At 24.7% G+C, this 21188-nt stretch overlaps 4 protein-coding genes across 4 annotated transcripts; all 4 read left to right on the top strand.

The window, feature by feature from the left end:
• The first annotated feature begins 1070 nt into the window (after positions 1 to 1070).
• LOC124920485 (phospholipase D alpha 1) lies at positions 1071 to 4482 on the top strand. Its single transcript, XM_047460981.1, has 4 exons — positions 1071 to 1201; positions 1471 to 1577; positions 1862 to 3767; positions 3850 to 4482. Exons 2-4 carry the CDS (start codon positions 1479 to 1481, stop codon positions 4281 to 4283), a joined length of 2439 nt encoding a protein of 812 aa, XP_047316937.1. The 5' UTR covers positions 1071 to 1201; positions 1471 to 1478; the 3' UTR covers positions 4284 to 4482.
• A 1066-nt stretch (positions 4483 to 5548) lies between these two features.
• Positions 5549 to 5947, top strand: LOC124913654. The gene has a single exon (XM_047454067.1). The coding sequence runs from the start codon at positions 5549 to 5551 to the stop codon at positions 5945 to 5947; it is 399 nt and encodes a 132-aa protein (XP_047310023.1).
• Positions 5948 to 14613: 8666 nt separating this feature from the next.
• Positions 14614 to 15412, top strand: LOC124918696 (cucumber peeling cupredoxin-like). Its single transcript, XM_047458734.1, has 2 exons — positions 14614 to 14858; positions 14942 to 15412. The coding sequence occupies exons 1-2, from the start codon at positions 14684 to 14686 to the stop codon at positions 15334 to 15336; spliced, it is 570 nt and encodes a 189-aa protein (XP_047314690.1). The 5' UTR covers positions 14614 to 14683; the 3' UTR covers positions 15337 to 15412.
• Positions 15413 to 19638: 4226 nt separating this feature from the next.
• Positions 19639 to 20354, top strand: LOC124918695 (cucumber peeling cupredoxin-like). Its single transcript, XM_047458733.1, has 2 exons — positions 19639 to 19874; positions 19957 to 20354. The coding sequence occupies exons 1-2, from the start codon at positions 19700 to 19702 to the stop codon at positions 20346 to 20348; spliced, it is 567 nt and encodes a 188-aa protein (XP_047314689.1). The 5' UTR covers positions 19639 to 19699; the 3' UTR covers positions 20349 to 20354.
• Positions 20355 to 21188: the final 834 nt, after the last annotated feature.

Here is a 21188-nt window from a genome sequence, read left to right as displayed (position 1 = left end):
AAGTCCATATATACTAAAAATAAAATAAAAATCATTTAAACACAACAATAAACACATGAAATGATACCAAAAAAAATAAGGAAAACGGCACTCAATAAGCTATCGAGCTTGTAAATCCCTGAAAAAAATGATTAACTCCCCCGATAGACTCTACTGGTTTATTTGAATAAATTTCAAAAAATGTCATAATAATTGTATTATGAATATACGCATCAGACGACTACGATTATTGAAAGTTCGATGATTTCTCTCCAACCAAATAGTCCACCAAAAAACAATTAGGATGATAACCCAAATATTAGGTCTGTTATATCAGTCGAATCAATTCAAACTTTCCAACAACTATCCAAAGACTCAGGTATTATCCAATGAATCCCAGTAAATACTATCACTATCGACAATAAAAAAGTAAGTGAGTTATTGATTCAACCTCTTCGAGAGACATATAACAACGACTAGCCATAATACAATATTTTTTAATGCACATCTCATCCATTAGAATTCTATCATGAATAACGATTCATCCAAAAAACGAGATCTTTGATGAAATCTTTGACTCCCAAGTTTTTTCTAACAAAAATTATATGAAATCATCTTAACGAACAACTTAAAACAATGCCCCACATAGAAATTATCCATATCTTGTTAACACATAACATTTTGTTCAGACAGTGATATTTGTTTGCGTTCTACAAAAACTACAACTCTATTATAGAACGAAGTGTCCATAATGTTTAATCTCCTTATATATCTAATTCAGCTAACGAAACCATTAGATCGAAGATCAAAATATTTTAAACATTTCTACATATAACAATAAAAACAAATTTATAATATAATGTAACTAAACTTTTAAAATTACACCAAATATTATCCCAAAATTTAATAAAAACCATATTAACACTCAAAATTATAAAATATTTGCAAGTCATCAATATAATGGTAGTTATGATTATTATAAGACTATTGAGTCCCAATTTGAACATAAACAAAATAGATGTTCTAAATTGAATGTTTCATTAAAGTCAATAATCTAATTTGTTATTATTATAGCTCAAAGGAAAATAAATCATCCATAAATGGCGAGATCTTCTTCCTCTGCTTTGTAGTGCATCCATTGAAGGATCTAGTTTCACATATTTCTCGGTTCTCAAATCTCAACCATTCCTTGGACCACGCAAACTATTTGATCCATTTCCTGGTTAGTCTTCAATTCTCATTTACTTCTCACTTCATTCATCACTGTAGTAGATCTTTCGTTTACTCTGTTTCCGCTCAGTTTTCATCACGATATTCATGGATTAGATAGTTAATTGTGATAAGGATCAGTTAAATTACTATTGTTATCAATGTCAAACTCGATCTAGATTCAACTATCGCTTCGTCTTCCAATTATCTACTGTTTGTTTGAGTTTTGACTATGATTTGACCGGGAAATTATGATCTGATGTAACTTATATGTGTTTGTAGGCTAGACGATGGCACAGTTTTCACTTCATGGAACTCTTCATGTCACGATCTTCGAAGTTGACCGGCTCAAATCCGGTGGAGGAGGAGGAGGAAATTTCTTCTCCAAGGTATTTGATTCATATGTTTTGAATCAGTAAATGATTCACACAATTACTGATCTGGGTTTCTAAAATGTATCATATATCTGCTTGGATTACCAGAAGTTAGAAATACAATGGATAATATCATCTTACTTCTGTTGATTTCTAATCTTCTTGATGGGTTTTTGTAGATTATGGATAATATCATCTTACTTGTGTTGATTTCTAATCTTCTTGATGGGTTTTTGTAGATTATGGATAATATCATCTTACTTGTGTTGATTTCTAATCTTCTTGATGGGTTTTTGTAGATTATGGATAATATTGAAGAAACTGTTGGTATTGGAGATGGAACACCAAAAATCTATGCAACTATTGATCTAGAAAGGGCAAGAGTTGGAAGGACAAAACTCATAGAAAATGAACCCAACAATCCAGTATGGAACGAGTCTTTTCACATCTACTGTGCTCATATGGCTTCAAATGTGATATTTACAGTCAAAGATGATAACCCAATTGGAGCAACTTTAATCGGAAGAGCATATTTGCCTGTTGAAGAACTCTTGAATGGTGATGAAGTTGACAGATGGGTTGAGATCTTAGACGAAGATAAGAACCCTGTACAAGCTGAATCCAAGATCCATGTGAAATTACAGTTTTTCGATGTTACCCGTGATCGTAATTGGTCTCGTGGGATTAAAAGTTCTAAATTCCCTGGTGTTCCTTACACTTTTTTTCCACAAAGAACTGGTTGTCGGGTATCTTTGTTTCAGGATGCTCATGTTCCTGAAAACTTTATACCCCAAATCCCTTTAGCTTCCGGTCAAGATTACCAGCCACACCGATGTTGGGAAGATGTATTTGATGCTATTAGTAACGCGAAACATTTGATCTACATTACTGGTTGGTCTGTGTATGCTGAAATCACCTTGATAAGGGATTCAAGGAGGCAGAAACCGGGAGGAGACATTACTCTTGGTGATCTTCTTAAGAAGAAGGCGAGTGAAGGTGTTAGAGTTCTTATGCTCGTTTGGGATGATCGAACCTCTGTCGGTTTACTAAAGAAAGACGGGTTAATGGCTACTCATGATGAAGAAACAGAGCAATACTTTCAAAACACAGACGTTCATTGCGTGTTGTGTCCTCGTAATCCAGATGATGGAGGGAGCACGATTCAAAATCTTCAAATCTCGACCATGTTTACCCATCATCAGAAAATCATTGTAGTTGATCATGAACTGCCTTCCCCAGAGGGATCATCAGACAGGAGGAGGATTGTTAGTTTCGTGGGTGGTATTGATCTTTGCGATGGAAGATACGACACACCTTTCCATTCGCTTTTCCGAACGTTGGATACAGCCCATCATGATGATTTCCATCAACCCAACTTCACAGGAGCCTCTATCACGAAAGGTGGACCGAGGGAGCCGTGGCATGATATCCACTCGAAGCTTGAAGGCCCGATTGCTTGGGATGTCTTGTTCAATTTTGAACAAAGGTGGAGAAAGCAAGGAGGGAAAGATATATTGGTTAACTTGAGAGAGCTCGAGGATATTATCATTACCCCTTCTCCTGTTACGTTCCCTGACGATCATGATACGTGGAATGTTCAATTATTCAGATCGATCGACGGTGGAGCTGCTTTCGGGTTTCCAGACTCGTCAGAAGATGCAGCCAAAGCTGGACTTGTGAGCGGGAAGGAAAATATAATCGACAGAAGCATTCAGGATGCTTATATACATGCAATCCGACGAGCCAAGGATTTCATTTACATCGAGAATCAGTATTTCTTAGGAAGTTCGTTTGGCTGGCAATACGATGATATTAAGGTTGAGGATATCGGGGCAATGCACCTTATTCCTAAGGAACTATCTTTGAAGATTATTAGCAAAATCGAGGCTGGGGAGAGATTTACGGTGTATATCGTGGTGCCAATGTGGCCTGAAGGGCTACCTGAAAGTGGTTCAGTTCAGGCTATATTGGATTGGCAGAGGAGAACTATGGAAATGATGTATAAAGATGTGGTTCAAGCTTTACAAGCCAAGGGTCTTGAAGAAGATCCTAGGGAGTATTTGACGTTTTTCTGCCTTGGTAATCGCGAGTTGAAGAAGAGCGGCGAATATGAACCTGCAGAACAACCTGATCCTGATTCGGACTATATTAGAGCTCAGGAGGCTAGGCGTTTCATGATATATGTTCACGCAAAAATGATGATTGGTGAGTTAGTTCAAGTGTCACGAATTGAATTTTGTCTTAAAATAAATTATGCTTTGATTACCAATTTCTTTATTCTATATAGTTGATGATGAGTACATAATCATTGGATCTGCTAACATCAACCAAAGATCAATGGATGGGGCGAGGGACTCAGAGATTGCGATGGGAGCTTATCAACCGTTCCATTTGGCTGCAAGAGGAGCGGCTCGGGGTCAGATTCATGGTTTTCGTTTGGGACTATGGTACGAGCATTTGGGCATGCTGGATGAACTATTTCTAAAGCCAGAGAGCGTTGAGTGTATCAAGAAGGTGAACCAGGCTGCTGACAAGTATTGGGATTTGTACTCGAGTGAGGAACTTGAACGCGATCTTCCGGGCCATTTGCTTCGTTACCCGATTGGTGTATCGAGCGAAGGTGAGGTCACGGAACTTCCAGGATTCGAGAATTTTCCCGATACGAAGGCGAGGGTTTTGGGTGGAAAAGTTGACTATATGCCTCCAATTCTCACAACCTAAGCTAATTATAATAATTTACTGCCCCTCAACAAATAAATGGCTTACCTTTGATTTTTATCTATTATTGTTTTGTGCCAAGTGAAGTTAACAAGAACTACTGCCTTTGTTATACGATGTTAGACTCACTTTTAATTAAGGAACATCATGTTTTGTTTTGTTTTGTTTATTTATGGAATGTGTACTAGTATGTTTCTTTTGATTACAACTAGCACAGGTTTTTATTATAGTATTTTCTGGAAACTCTTCTTTTGTTTTATAATTTTAATCATTGAGAATATGTTATTTGAAAACAAATGATTTTATTATTAATTAAAGTAGGTATATGATGTGTTGATAGAGGAGGACGCCACAAGGACGGACAAGAAGAGGCGAGTTTTTTGTGATAGTAAACAAACCAGCTTGTTCAGTTTGGTTATTTAAATGAATAATTTGAATGTGTCTTGAATTATTGAAAATCTAAAGAATATTTTTTTTTTCATAATTTTCAATCTACTGACCACATCATTTCTCTGTCAATTGTCAAATTATTTTAGTCACTTATCATTTTAGAACCTAATTGATTTAGGCTGTTTTATATTCGGACTTAAACCTCGTTTTTTAACCTTTTGGTTAAACGCTCAAGGATTTAAAACCCAAATCCTTTTTTGGAGGACAAATACTTCTGATTTCTACCCTAGGTGCCAAAAAAGAATGAGAAAAAAGAAAAAAAAACCTAACCTTCTATACCACAAACAAAATAAAACTATATAGAAGTCTTATATTGTACTATTTTGGTATGATAATATAGAATAAGCAGTTTTTGGAACACTGATTTTTTTTTATTTGATTATCTTTTGTTAATTTATATCATTTAATTAATTAATATAACTTTTTTTTTAAAATTATTTTATACATCTTTTTACCCAAAAACATAAAATAAAAATTGATCAAATTTTACCTGAACAAATTGAGTTTGAATATTGTGAATTGAATTGAAAAAAACAAAAAACAAAAAAACTTGTGGCCATTGCAGATTCTAGTACCTCCACCACATCCACAAGTCTCCATCGGATTCACATGAATCTTTCTTTCTTTCTGGATTGCTCTTCTTCTTTTTCTTATGACCTCTCAATTACTCCAAATTAATATATATTGCTGGATAATTTCATCACAATTTTCCTATTAAATATGTTCTTTATAATTTTAATTAAACAATTATCCACTTTTAATCCCACCATATATATATTCAAGAACTTCCTCAATTGCCCATGTTCAATTACTGAATGATGTCTTCTTGTTCAATTTTCGGGTCCAACGTAGTCGCCTTAGCCACCGCCATGGTTGCACTTTCCGGCACCGTCATCTTCCTTGCCTTTTGCCGTGAAAATAACCAAATTCTAGGCACTGTCGATTCCCCACCTCAGAAGAACCAAACTCTTCGCTCTTGCTTATCTTCTTCTTCTTCAGCTGCAAAACAGAAGAAGAAAAAGAGGGTTCGATTCGCGGATGAAGACGATGATGATGGTGAGTACAGGAAAGGGAAACGAGAATCGGTTGAAAGAAGAATAAGAAGAAGAAGTTGCAGAGCCGAATTAATTAGTCGGGGGATGCAGGCAAATCGTGGGGCTCTATACAGCAGTATGATGAAAGATCGGGTGAATAGAATGCTGCTGATCCAAAATTAATAAGAATATGATCGAAAATACTCTGTTTTATTGGGTCTTCTTCACTTTTCTAATAATCTACGTTTGTTTGTATGTTTACTTAACTTTTCATGTGCATATTCTGCATAACATCGATCAAACTGATTAACGATCTTTTTGAAATTAAAATAAATTATATTCAATAACACATATTTTATCTTTATTTATTTGATTTTATAAATATATTTAGTATAAAGATAAAATATGTGTTATTTCATAAATATTAATATAATATATATTGAAATAACATAAATATTTTATCTTTATTTAATTTTATAAATATATTTTAAAATATTAAATATATTTTGTAATTTATTTAATATTATATTTTTTATATTAAGAAATCATATTTATATATATTAAAATTAATAATGTTATGATATTATTTAATTTATTTATAAATTTTCATTATAAATTTATGTTGTTAAAATATTAATTTTTATATATTTTATAAAATCCTAATCCTAATTATATTCTAACAAAAATATTATTTCAACTAATATACAAACAAAATTTATATTCTTAATTTTATATTAAAATAATTATTTTTGAATTTATTTGTTTTATTTTTTTATATAAATTCTTAACATATTAGTTTTAAATAAAAATAATAATAAAAATAAAAATAATTTTTATATTAATTTTTTAACAAAATAATCAATATGAAAATCATAATTATACAATGTCAATTATATTTATAATTTAATTTTATAAATTATTATTTTTTGTTTATAAAATATTTTGAAATATAAATAATATATTTTAAATTATTGAATTTTAGTATTACTTTGAACTAAAACAAAAACATTTTATTTATATATCATAATAATTATTTTTTCAGTTTTAAATTTTATTAATATGTATATTTGGTTCATTTTGTATCATTAAATTTAAAATTATTATATATTTTTATTAATTAAAATTTTATAGATTTATTTATTATAATAAAAAAAAAATACTTTAAAACATTCTATTTTTTAATTTTAGTTTTAAATCTTAATACATGTAAAAATATTTTATTAAAAAATTTCAAATATATATTATTATCTTTTTAAAATGGTATTTCTATATTTTATATTAAACAAAATTATATTTTAAATAATATAATAGTTAATTTTTAATTATGTTTTTAAACTATTAATTAATTTATAAAATTTATGTTATTAAAATATATATATTTTTTATATAATTAATAATTTTAATTATATTCTAACAAAAATGTTATTTTAACTAATTTAAAAATAAAATTTATATTCATAATTTTATGTTAAAACAATTATATTTCTAATTTATGTGTTTTATTTTTTTTGTATATAAATTCTAAATATTAGTTTCAAGTAAAAATTGTTATTATTATAATAATGTTTAATAATGTAAATATAAAAATATTATATTATTATTATTTAAATTTTTTTAACTTAATTATTTTATATTTTATTTATGTAAATTAATTTTGTTTATAAAAAAATTAAGTTTAATAATATCATTTGAACTATTAAATTTTAATTTTATTTGATATATATATATATATATATATATATATATATATATATATATATATATATATATATATATATATATATATATATATATATATATATATATATATATCAAATTATTTATTTTCTTAGTTTTACTTTTAATTAAATATATATTCTTAAAATAAAATTTAAAATTATTACATATTTTTAATAATTAAAAAATTATAGATATTTTATTATTATTTTAATAACATTTTACATTAAAAAAACACATTTCAATATAATAAAATAACTATTTATTTATATTATTTATAAAATTTTAATTATAAATTTTAAGTTGTTAAAATATTCATTTAAAATATTTTATATAATCCATTGATTTTTATTATATTTTAACTAATTAAAAAAACTTAATATTATTCTTTTTATATTAAAATAATTATAACATTATTTTATTTTTTAATATAAATTCTAACATATTTGTTTTATTTTTTTAATAATATTTAATAATTAAAATAATAAACAATTTTAAATATTTATTTTGTTTAACTTTTTTATTTAAATTTTAGATTAATGTGTATTTTTTTATAATCAAATTTTATAATTTTTTTTATGTAAAAATATTTATTTGTAATTTTTTAAAAATATATGATAATAGCATTTATCATTCCAATGTAAGAGACATTTCAATCTATATTTACAAGTTTAATGAATCTTTCAAAAACATATTATTAATATATTTTATAATTTTTAAAAATATTTTATTTTTATTCTTATATTCACCTAAATTAAATTTATATAAAAAATCACTAATTATATATTTTTAATTTGTTTTATATAACTAATAATTTTAATTATTTTCTAAAAAACAAAATATTATTTTAACTAATTTGTAAACAAAATTTATATTCTTAATTTTATATTAAAAGAATTATTTTTTAATTTATTTGTTTTATTTTTTTTATATAAATTCTTAACATATTAGTTTTAAATAAAAATAATAATAAAAATAAAAAGAATTTTTATATTAATTTTTTAACAAAATAATCAACATGGATATCTAATATGAAAATCATAATTATACAAGCTTTGTCAATTATATTTATAATTTAATTTTATTAATTTTTTTTGTTTATAAAATATTTTGAAATATAAATAATATATTTTAAATTATTGAATTTTAGTATTACTTGAACTAAAACAAAACTATTTTATTTATATATCATAATAATTATTTTTTCAGTTTTAAATTTTATTAATATGTATATTTGGTTTATTTTATATCATTAAAGTTAAAATTATTATATATTTTTATTAATTAAAAATTTATAGATTTATTTATTATAATTTAAAAAAAAATTACTTTAAAACATTCTATTTTTTATTTTAGTTTTAAATAAATCTTAATACATGTAAAAATATTTTATTAAAAAATTTCAAATATATATTATTATCTTTTTAAAATGGTATTTCTATATTTTATATTAAACAAAATTATATTTTAAATAATATAATAGTTAATTTTTAATTATGTTTTTAAACTATTAATTAATTTATAAAATTTATGTTATTAAAATATATTTTTTATTTTTTTTATATAATTAATAATTTTAATTATATTCTAACAAAAATATTATTTTAACTAATTTCAAAATAAAATTTATATTCATAAATTTATGTTAAAACAATTATATTTCTAATTTATGTGTTTTATTTTTTTTTTATATAAATTCTAAATATTAGTTTCAAGTAAAAATTGTTATTATTATAGTAATGTTTAATAATGTAAATATAAAAATATTATATTATTATTATTTAAATTTTTTGAACTTAATTATTTTATATTTTATATATGTAAATTAATTTTGTTTATAAAAAAATTAAGTTTAATAATATCATTTTAAATATTAAATTTTAATTTTATTTGATATATATATATATATATATATCAAATTATTTATTTTCTTAGTTTTACTTTTAATTAAATATATATTCTTAAGATAAAATTTAAAATTATTATATATTTTTAATAATTAAAAAATTATAGATATTTTATTATTATTTTAATAACATTTTAAATTAAAAAAACACATTTCAATATAATAAAATAACTATTTATTTATATTATTATAAAATTTTAATTATAAATTTTAAGTTGTTAAAATATTCATTTCAAATATTTTATATAATCCATTGATTTTTATTATATTTTAACTAATTAAAAAAACTTAATATTATTCTTTTTATATTAAAATAATTATATCATTATTTTTCATTTATGTATTTTATTTTTTAATATAAATTCTAACATATTTGTTTTATTTTTTTAATAATATTTAATAATTAAAATAATAAACAATTTTAAATATTTATTTTGTTTAACTTTTTTATTTACATTTTAGATTAATGTGTATTTTTTTATAATCAAATTTTATAATTTTTTTTATGTAAAAAATATTTAATTGTAATTTTTTAAAAATATATGATAATAGCATTTAGCATTACAATGTATACAATGTAAGAGACATTGAATCTATATTTACAAGTTTTAATGAATCTTTCAAAAACATATTATTAATATATTTTATAATTTTTAAAAATATTTTATTTATATTCTTATATTCAACTAAATTAAATTTATATAAAAAATCAATAATTATATATTTTTAATTTGTTTTATATAACTAATAATTTTAATTATTTTCTAAAAAACAAAATATTATTTTAATTAATTTTATATTAAAAGAATTATTTTTTTAATTTATTTGTTTTATTTTTTTTTTATATAAATTCTTAACATATTAGTTTTAAATAAAAATAATAATAAAATTAAAAAGAATTTTTATATTAATTTTTTAACAAAATAATCAACATAGAATGGATATCTAATATGAAAATCATAATTATACAAGCTTTGTCAATTATATTTATAATTTAATTTTATTAATTATTATTTTTTTGTTTATAAAATATTTTGAAATATAAATAATATATTTTAAATTATTGAATTTTAGTATTACTTGAACTAAAACAAAAACATTTTATTTATATATCATAATAATTATTTTTTCAGTTTTAAATTTTATTAATATGTATATTTGGTTCATTTTATATCATTAAATTTAAAATTATTATATATTTTTATTAATTAAAAATTTATAGATTTATTTATTATAATTTAAAAAAAAAATTACTTTAAAACATTCTATTTTTTAATTTTAGTTTTAAATCTTAATACATGTAAAAATATTTTATTAAAAAATTTCAAATACATATTATTATCTTTTTAAAATGGTATTTCTATATTTTAAATTAAACAAAATTATATTTTAAATAATATAATAATTAATTTTTAATTATGTTTTTAAACTATTAATTAATTTATAAAATTTATGTTATTAAAATATATTTTTTATTTTTTTTTATATAATTAATAATTTTAATTATATTCTAACAAAAATGTTATTTTAACTAATTTCAAAATAAAATTAATGTTCATAATTTTATGTTAAAACAATTATATTTCTACTTTATGTGTTTTATTTTTTTTGTATATAAATTCTAAATATTAGTTTCAAGTAAAAATTGTTATTATTATAGTAATGTTTAATAATGTAAATATAAAAATATTATATTATTATTATTTAAATTTTTTGAACTTAATTATTTTATATTATATTTATGTAAATTAGCAACATTTCACCCCGGTAACTAGTAGTTTTGGAAATAATCTTAATCTTTTAAATTCAAATAAAATAATAATATTTTAATGGAAAAGGAAAAAAGATTATTCAAGTTAAACATTTTTTTCCTTTTTTATTTTATTCTCATTGATAATTAATCTCTGATTGTACTCACAAAATTTAAAAATAAACAAAATTAGAAATATTTGTATTTCTTATTTTATAAAAATAATTTAATTAAATATTTTAACTTTTCATAATCTCAAATTAAATAAATTTAAGATTTGAAATTAAATAATATTTACATTGATTATTTGAGACTATATTTAATTAAATGACTAATTCATAAACTACCATTGTTTAATGAAATTATTAACTTAGAGTATTATTATTTATACTATTTTAAAATATAAATACCAATGATATTTTTGATTAGTTTTATACTATTAACTTTAACTTTTCATTAAATTAAAAGAAAAAAAAAACAATGTATCAGTCGATTCCACCAATTTGGATCCTCTATTACCAATATCTCCCTGTGCAAAACCGTAATAATTATATTTTTTAAATTACGATTTTGTCCCTAGAGATGTAATTTCAATTCCTTCATGACATTGGAATGTTGTTTTCTTGAAATGGTAAAGTAACGGTTTGTTTATTTTTAGTTATATTTTTTACTTTTATTATAAAAATTAATACACATTAAAATCAAATAAGAATTATATATCAGAAATTAATTAGTAAATAATTAAAGATAACGTCTATAAAATCAAAATTAATAATTAATAATCTATATATAAAATTGCATATACAATTTATAAAAATAAAACTTCTATTAAAAAAATCCAAAAATTATACAATTTGATGAAGATTTCACCAAAAATGAACTTATTTGAGTTTTTAAACGATGACAATTGAAGTAGAGAAACCGAGCGAACCAATGAAACGGTGTCGGAAAAATTTCTAACAAAGATTCTAAATGGCAATTACAATTATCTTTAGTCGATGATTGGTAATTAAGTAACAACATAAAATGTCATACCAAATAAAAATGTACTATCTACATGTACGGCCAAAATAATTAGATGAGAATAAAAACAGCCAATATTCGACGAAGGGGAAGTAGTTCATACAACTCAATAAATAACCACCAACACAATCGAAGGGTATGAACAACAAACGATCCACCAACGGTTGGAATTATTATTTAGACTATAAAAATTCGAAACAAAAAAAACGATCCGGCTAAATAGAATGACAGACCGAACAAAGTACAACATCAACTCAAATTTGAATGAAGGAAAGAAAAACAAAGCACCTTCTGATGCTAAAAAATCGCCAAAAAAAAATTGATCTTTTAACTTCTATAGAGTTTATATATCTTAAATAAATAAATAAATAAATAAATATATATATATATATATATATATATATATAATAAATAAACAAAAAAATATATTTAATATTCAATTTAAAAAAAGAAATGTTAGTAATGGGACTTCAAAATATGCATCATCAACTCTTTATAAACTTAGTGATGATATGTAAAAGTTTCAAACCTTTGGAAAATTATGCTTCTTAGTTTTTAATTTTTTTAAGTTGTCTTTCAAACCATACATATATTGCATAGTATAGGGTGGACTCTGATAATTGGGAGACAACAGTACTGATAATCATTTCAATAATTCACATAGCCAATATGATTTATATTCGAACTGTCGTCCCATTGTCTTATTTATTTATATTCTTAAAACTAAATTAATTTCGAACATGAATTTCTTTTTGTGGCAAAGTTTTTAACTTCAAAATCGGAGCAAACAAAGTGCTTCAAGTGACCTCGATCTTATGACAATGTTGGATGTAAATTTCATTTGACCCATTTTTGCAATAAAATGTCGAATTATATGATTTCATTAGTCGTATTATTCTAGAGGATTTTTTGGAAACATAAAATTCAAGTTTAATTCAACAAGTCTTAGTAATTCTTTTATAAGAAATAGTTTTTTCAGAAAATAAAATAATAATACTCAATTGTTTTAAAATTTATATAGTTTGATCATAGTCATAAGGTAGGTAACACAATCTTCAAATCAGGGACCACAAGTGGATTGAGTTATAGAAAAAAAATGCAATTTGACAAAGTTGCTTCTTTTGATATTTTTGATTTTTTTTTGTCTTTTGGTTTCTAGTATTTAGAATATATTCTTTTCATTTTTTATGGTAACATTTAGATATATATATATGTTATATTGTGACCTTGTTTTGAGGTTGTATAATAATATATAGATCTGATTTAATTCAACACTTTTGCACCACAATTTGGAAGGAAGAACTTTACGGATTAATACATACATATTCAGTACCAACTTTAATTAACGATATTATCGCAATTGCTCAAATTAATTAACTAATTATTAATATAAATAAATATTAATATTTTATTTGTAACAACCATCATTTTTTTTCAAAGGTAACCGACAAGTCAACCAACACCGTAACCAGTATTTGGGTCTTTTCAAAATCATTGAAGAAAATAATATTTTTTTAACATGTTAAAAAAATATATTAGTCAATTTCTTGTTAGGAATGAAGTTATTTAAAATAACAGTATAAAAAAATAAATGATGATTAATGATAATTTTAAGTAGTTAAAAAATTTGATAAAAAATTTAAAAAGTATTAGTATAAAATAATAAATAATAATTTAAAATAATAAATATTAATATTTTGATTAATGAATTAAGTGATATAATAATTATATAATAAGTGAAATAATATTTGATTAATTTGAGTTATTTAAAAAGATTAAGCCGAATAATGCAAAATTTAAAAAACTTTTATATATTTATTTGAATACAAAATACAAATATTTTATAGTTTGTTGTCTAATTATGATTTTATTTTTAAACGTTATCTTTTTAAATGATATGTTAAAAAAAATGATAAAAAATATTTTTATTTAAATGGGTGTCATAGGTTTAAAATATGTTATTTTTTTTCAAGAGTTAGAAATATAATTTATTTATTTCTATGAATATAAGAAGGTAGCCTAACATTTTCATATTTTCATTAATAAGATTTTTACTTTTATTTAAAGTTAGAATAAAATATATTATATTTGTTCCCTTAAAAACTACTGTTACCATTAGCTTGAACTATCTTCATGAAATTTTGATTATCTAATTTTGTATTTTCACTTTTAAACAATGACTCTAAATGAAATTGATATTTTTAGTTTATAATAAATACATAAAGTTACACTATTTTCTTTTTTGAGTTGATAAAAATAAAATAAAAGATTAGATGTAAAGGTGGTGGAGAAATTGAATTCAACAGCTTACAACTTTGAATGGGTCATATTCATACACCCATGAAAAATTCCAAATTATATTAACGCGTTACACAGGAAAGATCGATGTCTAATAAATTAAATTAAAAAAAGGTGTATAAATAGCCTAGTTTCATCCAACACAACCACAAACACAAACATAACATATTTGTAATCATTCAATTTGCAAAGAGTTAATTAAAGAGATTAGACATATATATACAAAATGACAAGATTATCTGCAATAGTCGTTTTTGTTGTAGCAACTGCTATTTTTCATTCCGCAGCGGCACAAACATCTCACATTGTCGGAGATGGTTTCGGTTGGAACGTGCCGACTGCTACTACCCTCTACCCTACATGGGCTACCGGAAAGACTTTCACTGTTGGAGACACCCTTGGTAATTATCTCATTTATTTATTTTTCTTCTAAAACAGGTGCAATCTTATTATTCGACTAATGTTATTTATACGGCGAATGCAGTTTTTAACTTTATGGCTGGTCGACATGACGTGGTTCAAGTACCCAAGACCTCATACGATGACTGTTCCGACGACAATGCTATTGGCAACGTAATCACCGTGAGCCCCGCAAACGTAAGACTAAACACTAGTGGTGAAGTTTATTTCATTTGCAACGTAGGCACGCACTGCAACAGTGGACAAAAGCTTACCATAACTGTCTCTCCGGCTACAACCGCTCCCACTACACCGACCACCCCCGGTTCTCCTCCGACCACCACCGGTTCTCCTCCTCCTCCTCCGGTCGTTACAACTACCCCAATGGTGCCACCTCCTTCTCCTAGCTCCTCAACCGCAGTCTTTGCTAGCGGATTTCTCACTTTATTGGCCATCTTTGTAGGCTGCTACTTGCATTAGATAAGATAAAAATTACTTTCATATGCTTTATTGAGTTTTTGAATTTTTAGTTTATCCGTTTTGGCTTGTATACTATATATTTAATAAAAATTTACATTCATTTTTACATTATTTCTATGTGCAATATTTAAATGATATATATATATATATCAGAAATATTATTTAAGCAAACTCATTAAATCAAGAAATTTGTTAAAATTTAAAGGAACAATGATTAATAAGAAGATTTAATTAAGGTTTGCCAATACAATAGAGTCCTAAATTAAATGCTCATGAAGTCACAATAGGAGGGGTGCTGAAAGTGTCCTAATATATTTTTAATTAAGAATAACTAATACAACACTACATAATAATGTTATTTCATTTCTATTAAAACGCGATTTTTACTGAGAATTGAACTTGTGACATTTTTAACCTCTTAAGTAAGACGGTTTTTTGTACTATGATACTTGATGCCTACCAATTTTATAAATTTGTAGTTAGAAATTTGATGCAGACTATAGTCAAGAAAATGAAAATAATCTAGTTAGTAATACCTAATTATTCACTCATTATTGCAAGATGAGCTACCAACTATTATCTCTAGCTAGTCTAATTAAGTCCCTGACTTATAATCAATAGAATGAAAACTAATTAATTTAATTAATGAATACTAAAATTAAATAATACAGTTAGTTAACTCTTAAGAATTTACTTAAATAAATTTGTTAAATAATATTTAGAAATAAAATATATTATTATTTTATTTATGTAATTGTATACAGATGCATACGTGCATTACCATAAGACCATAACACTGATATATATGTTGAATTACTGTAGACCGACCCTTACAATTGGGAGTCAACCTTATAATCATTTCAATAATTCACCTAGCCAATATGATTTTTATTCAAAATGTCGGATACACTGTCTAATTTATTTATATTCTTAAAATTAAATTAACGATTAACATTTTTTTGTGTGAAAACTCTAACAAAAACGGTGGTGAAATTTACTTTGTTTGAAAATAGGTGACACGGTCGGCATGCCTGTTTTGGCCCCTTCAACCACCCCAAGTCCACACGTTACTCCTCACCAAACTCTAGCCCGGATGCAGCTTGTGCTCCAAAATCGGCTAGGGTTCCCTCTGGATCCCCTAGGCTAGAGTTGTCGCCACCAGACTCTTTGCTAGTGGCTTCCTCACTTTGTTTGCTACTTCCATTAGATAAAAATTAAATAAATTTTGGTGTTTATTATTATTTGATCCATTTTGTTGTATTTTATGAGACATGCATTATAATTATTTACTTAGGTCATATCTTTGCAATAAAATGTCGAATGAGATCGATTTCTTTAGTTGATATTTAAGAATTAGTTGTAGTATTCTAGATGATTTGTGAATCTAATCATACCTCAGGGCATGTATCCAGAAACATAAAATTCAGGTTTAATTCAACAAGTCTAGTGGTTTTTTTTATAATAAATAGTTTTTCAAAAAATAAAATAATAGTTCTCAATTGTTGTAAATTTATATAGTTTGATCATAGTCATAAGAAATGAACAATTATAAAGTCTGAGTGACTAAGCTCTTACTTTAATTTAATTGAAAACCATCAGGTAGGTAACACAATCTTCAAATCGAGGATCACAAGTGGATTTAGTTAGGGAAAAAAAATGCAATTTGACAAAGTTTTGATTTTTTGGTTTATAGTATTTCTAATTTGTGTACTTGTGTTTTTTTTTAAAAGGTCGATTTATATTAAAAATGAAAAAAAAAAATCGTTTAAACCCTGCGACAAAGCATGACATATGACATGAAAATAACAAATAAAAAAAAACAATACTTAATAAGTTATCAAGCTCGTAAATCATCGAAAATAACGATTAACTCTCCGACACTCTACTGCCTTTCCTGAACGAATATCAGAAAACATCATCATAATAGTATTATGAATGATACGCATCGAACAACTACGATTATTGAAAAATTCAACGTTTTCTCTCCAACCTGATAGTATCCCAAAGAATAATTAGGATTGTAATCTCAAATATATAGGTATGGACGGATCCAGGAACTCATATTTGGGTGGGCTTAAATTTTGTATAATAAATTATATATTAAAAGAAGACGTTATATTATAATATTTATATAAGATGAACTCTAACGTATTTTAAAACATAAAATTCATCTATATATATATTCTTAGATAAATCGCGTACAATATAGAGTATCAAAGAGTCGGCAAAAAAATAATCCTTTATTTTTTTGCGACGTTCCGTCTTCACATTTTCATTATTAAAAATGTTTTCTCCGTAATAGTAGAAATTGTAGTATTAAAACTAAATAAATGATTTATTAAAAAAATTATATTAAAATTAAAAAATATATATATAAAAAAGTTAAATGATGTTAACATTAAATTTTTTCAAAATTGTTATATTTAAATCAAAATAATAAAATCAAATTAGTTATAAACATAATAAAATTAACTAGATATTAAAGAAGAAAAAAATGATGAGATTTTATCTATTTTAGGAATTAGAATAATAAATATAAAAAATTAAATAAAATTAATTAAATAATTTAAAATTAGTATAATATTAAATTAGTGAAATAAAATTTAATATTATATATATATATATATATGATTGTTGTAGGGTAGGGTAAAGTAAGGTAGGGTAAGGTAGGGGTTGACTTAAGCCCAACTTGGCCCTTTAGAGCATAATTCTCTGTATATCAGCAGTTTCAATCTAAATTTTCAGGAACGAGACTCGAAAATTATCCAATGAATTTCAATAATAATCCATAAAAACTTTAAATACTAATCACCCATCGAAAACTTAAAAATAGATGAGTTGTTGAATCAACTTCTTTTGATAAATACTTTTTTTTCTTAGTAAGATTTTTTTTTTGGAATAAAAATGAACTACATGACATTTCACAAGAATGACCCCGCTTATTTTCTTATTGAGATGAGTAGTTTTAGTATATTTTAAAAATATATTCTTTTCACTTTTTATGGTAACATATTGATAATGTTATCTTTTGATCTTGTTTTGAGATTGTATAAATATTCTCTATTTACAAATCTAATTTAATTTTTAACTAAGATGAGGAAAAAAAAACACTCAGTGTACCACAAATTGGAAGGAAGAACTCTACGGATTCATACATATACATTCACAACCAACTTTAATTAACGATCTTAAGCAATTGGTCAAATTAATTAATTATTTTATTTATATAAATATATAAAACTAATATTTTATTTGTAAAGAATCACTTTTTTTCAAAGGTACTGACCGACCAATCAACCAACACCGTAAATAGTATTTGGGGTCTAAAATTCAAGATTAGTTATTGACAAAAATAATATTTTTTTTGACATGTTAAAAAATATACTTGTCAATGCCTTATTAGGAATGGAGTTATTTGAAAAAGAAATTAAGGATGGGCGATGATTTTAAGTATGGGGATGATTTTATGTAGGTAAAAGTTTTTGATAATTTTTTTTTAAAAAGTATTAATATATAATAATAAATAATAATTTAAAATAAGGAATATTAATATTTTGATTAATAAATTAAGTTATATGATGAATTAGATAATGAATGAAATAATATTGGATTAATTTGAATTATTTAAATAATTTAAACCGAATAATACACAATTTTAAAACGTTTTCTATATTTATTTGAATACAAAATACTAAATTTTATAATTTTATATGTTGTCTAATTATGATTTTATTTTTAAAGTTATCTTATTTAAATTATATATTAAAAAAATCTAATATAAATATTTTTATTTAGATGCGTGTTAGAAACTTCGATTTTTTTTTTTCAAGAGTTAAAATATAATTTAGTTATTTTTAGCAATTTAAGAAGTTGGCTCGACAACCATAAATACTGTTTTAACTTTCATTTAAGATATTTTAAATAGAATTAAACCATGATATTTGATCTCTTAAAAACATTCTTACCCTTTAAACTACCTTAATAAAATTTTGATTATCTATTATATATTTTTACTTTTAAACAATGACTTTTAGAGAAAGATGATTTTAATTTATAGATACATGAAATTACAATATTTTCTTCCTTGAGTTGAAAAAAAAAACAATAAAAGAAAGAGATGTAAAGGTGGTAGAAAAATTGAATTCAACAACATACAACTTTGAATGGGTCATATTCATCCACCCATGGAAAATTCCAAATTTTATTATTAACGCGTTACATAGGAACGGTGCCTATTAAATAATAAAAAAAAGTGTATAAATAGCCCCATTAGTTTCATCAAACACAAATACAAACACAACATTTGTAATCATTCATTTTGCCAAAGAGTTAATTAAAGAGAGACTAGACATATATATACAAAATGGCAAGATTATCAGCAATAGTCGTTTTTGTAGTAGCCGCTGCTATTTTTCATTCCGCGGCGGCACAAACATCTCACATTGTCGGAGATGGATTCGGTTGGAACGTGCCGACTACTACTACCCTCTACCCTACATGGGCTACCGGAAAGACTTTCACCGTTGGAGACACCCTTGGTAATTAACTCATTTATTTATTTTCTTCTAAAATGCGTGTAATCTTATTATTCGACTAATGTTATTTATACGGCGAATGCAGTTTTTAACTTTATGGCTGGTCGACATGACGTGGTTCAAGTACCCAAGGCCTCATACGATGACTGTTCCGACGACAATGCTATTGGCAACGTAATCACTGTGAGCCCCGCAAACGTAAGACTAAACACTAGTGGTGAAGTTTATTTCATTTGCAACGTAGGCACACACTGCAACGGTGGACAAAAGCTTACCATAACTGTCTCCCCGGCTACAACCGCTCCCACTACACCGACCACCCCCGGTTCTCCTCCGACCACCACCGGTTCTCCTCCTCCTCCTCCGGTCGTTACAACTACCCCAATGGTGCCGCCTCCTTCTCCTAGCTCCTCAACCGCAATCTTTGCTAGCGGATTTCTCACTTTATTGGCCATCTTTGTAGGCTACTTGTATTAGATAAGATAAAAATTACTTAAGTTTTGAATTTTTAGTTTCTCGGTTTTGTCTTGTATTATTCTTGGTTCCTATATATTTAATAAAAATTTACATTCTTTTTTACAATATATCTAATGCAATTAAATGATATATATTTGAAATATTATTTAAGCAAACTCATTAAATCAAGAAATTTGTTTTAAAAACCTCAATTAATAATTAATATAAAATGATCATTACCTAAGATTCAATTAAGGTTTTTATACCAGAGAATCAAAATTAAAAGCTCATAAAGTCACAATGGGAGTGGAACTAGGATGACAATAATACGGTTCGGAACGAAAAATGTATTTACCATACCATTTCATTTTTATTTCAAGAAATTTTTTAATACCATCCCCGTCCCGTTTTGTTCGATTTCGAGTAATCTCCACGAGACACCGTTAATAAAATATTTTTAAAAAATGTATAAAATAATATTAAATAAACGAAATTTTTAATATAATATATATTGAAATTTTATTATTATAAATAAATAAATTTATAATTTTTATAAAATATAGTGAATACATAAATATATTTGTGATTTAATATATTTAATAGTGTTCGGGGCATAATCAGGGCGGGGCGGAGTGGAGCGGGGACATAAATACCATCTCCGCCCATCTTTGTTCGGTTTCGAAGAAAAACCATCCCAAACGAGACAATTCTGTTTTATTTTTGCGAGACGGTTTTAAATTATCATCCTTAAATGAAAGTGTGTCAGAAAAATAGATGCATCTTATTTTTTAATTAAAAAAAATTAGTACAACACCCCTATTTATAATACCGTAAGGTAGTGTTTGTTATGTAGTATTAGAC

The sequence above is a fragment of the Impatiens glandulifera genome, chromosome 1, assembly GCF_907164915.1.
Source record: "Impatiens glandulifera chromosome 1, dImpGla2.1, whole genome shotgun sequence".
NCBI classification, from domain to species: domain Eukaryota; kingdom Viridiplantae; phylum Streptophyta; class Magnoliopsida; order Ericales; family Balsaminaceae; genus Impatiens; species Impatiens glandulifera.
The sequence above is the reverse complement of the archived record's forward strand: the minus strand, read 5'-3'. Positions and strand labels throughout refer to the sequence as shown.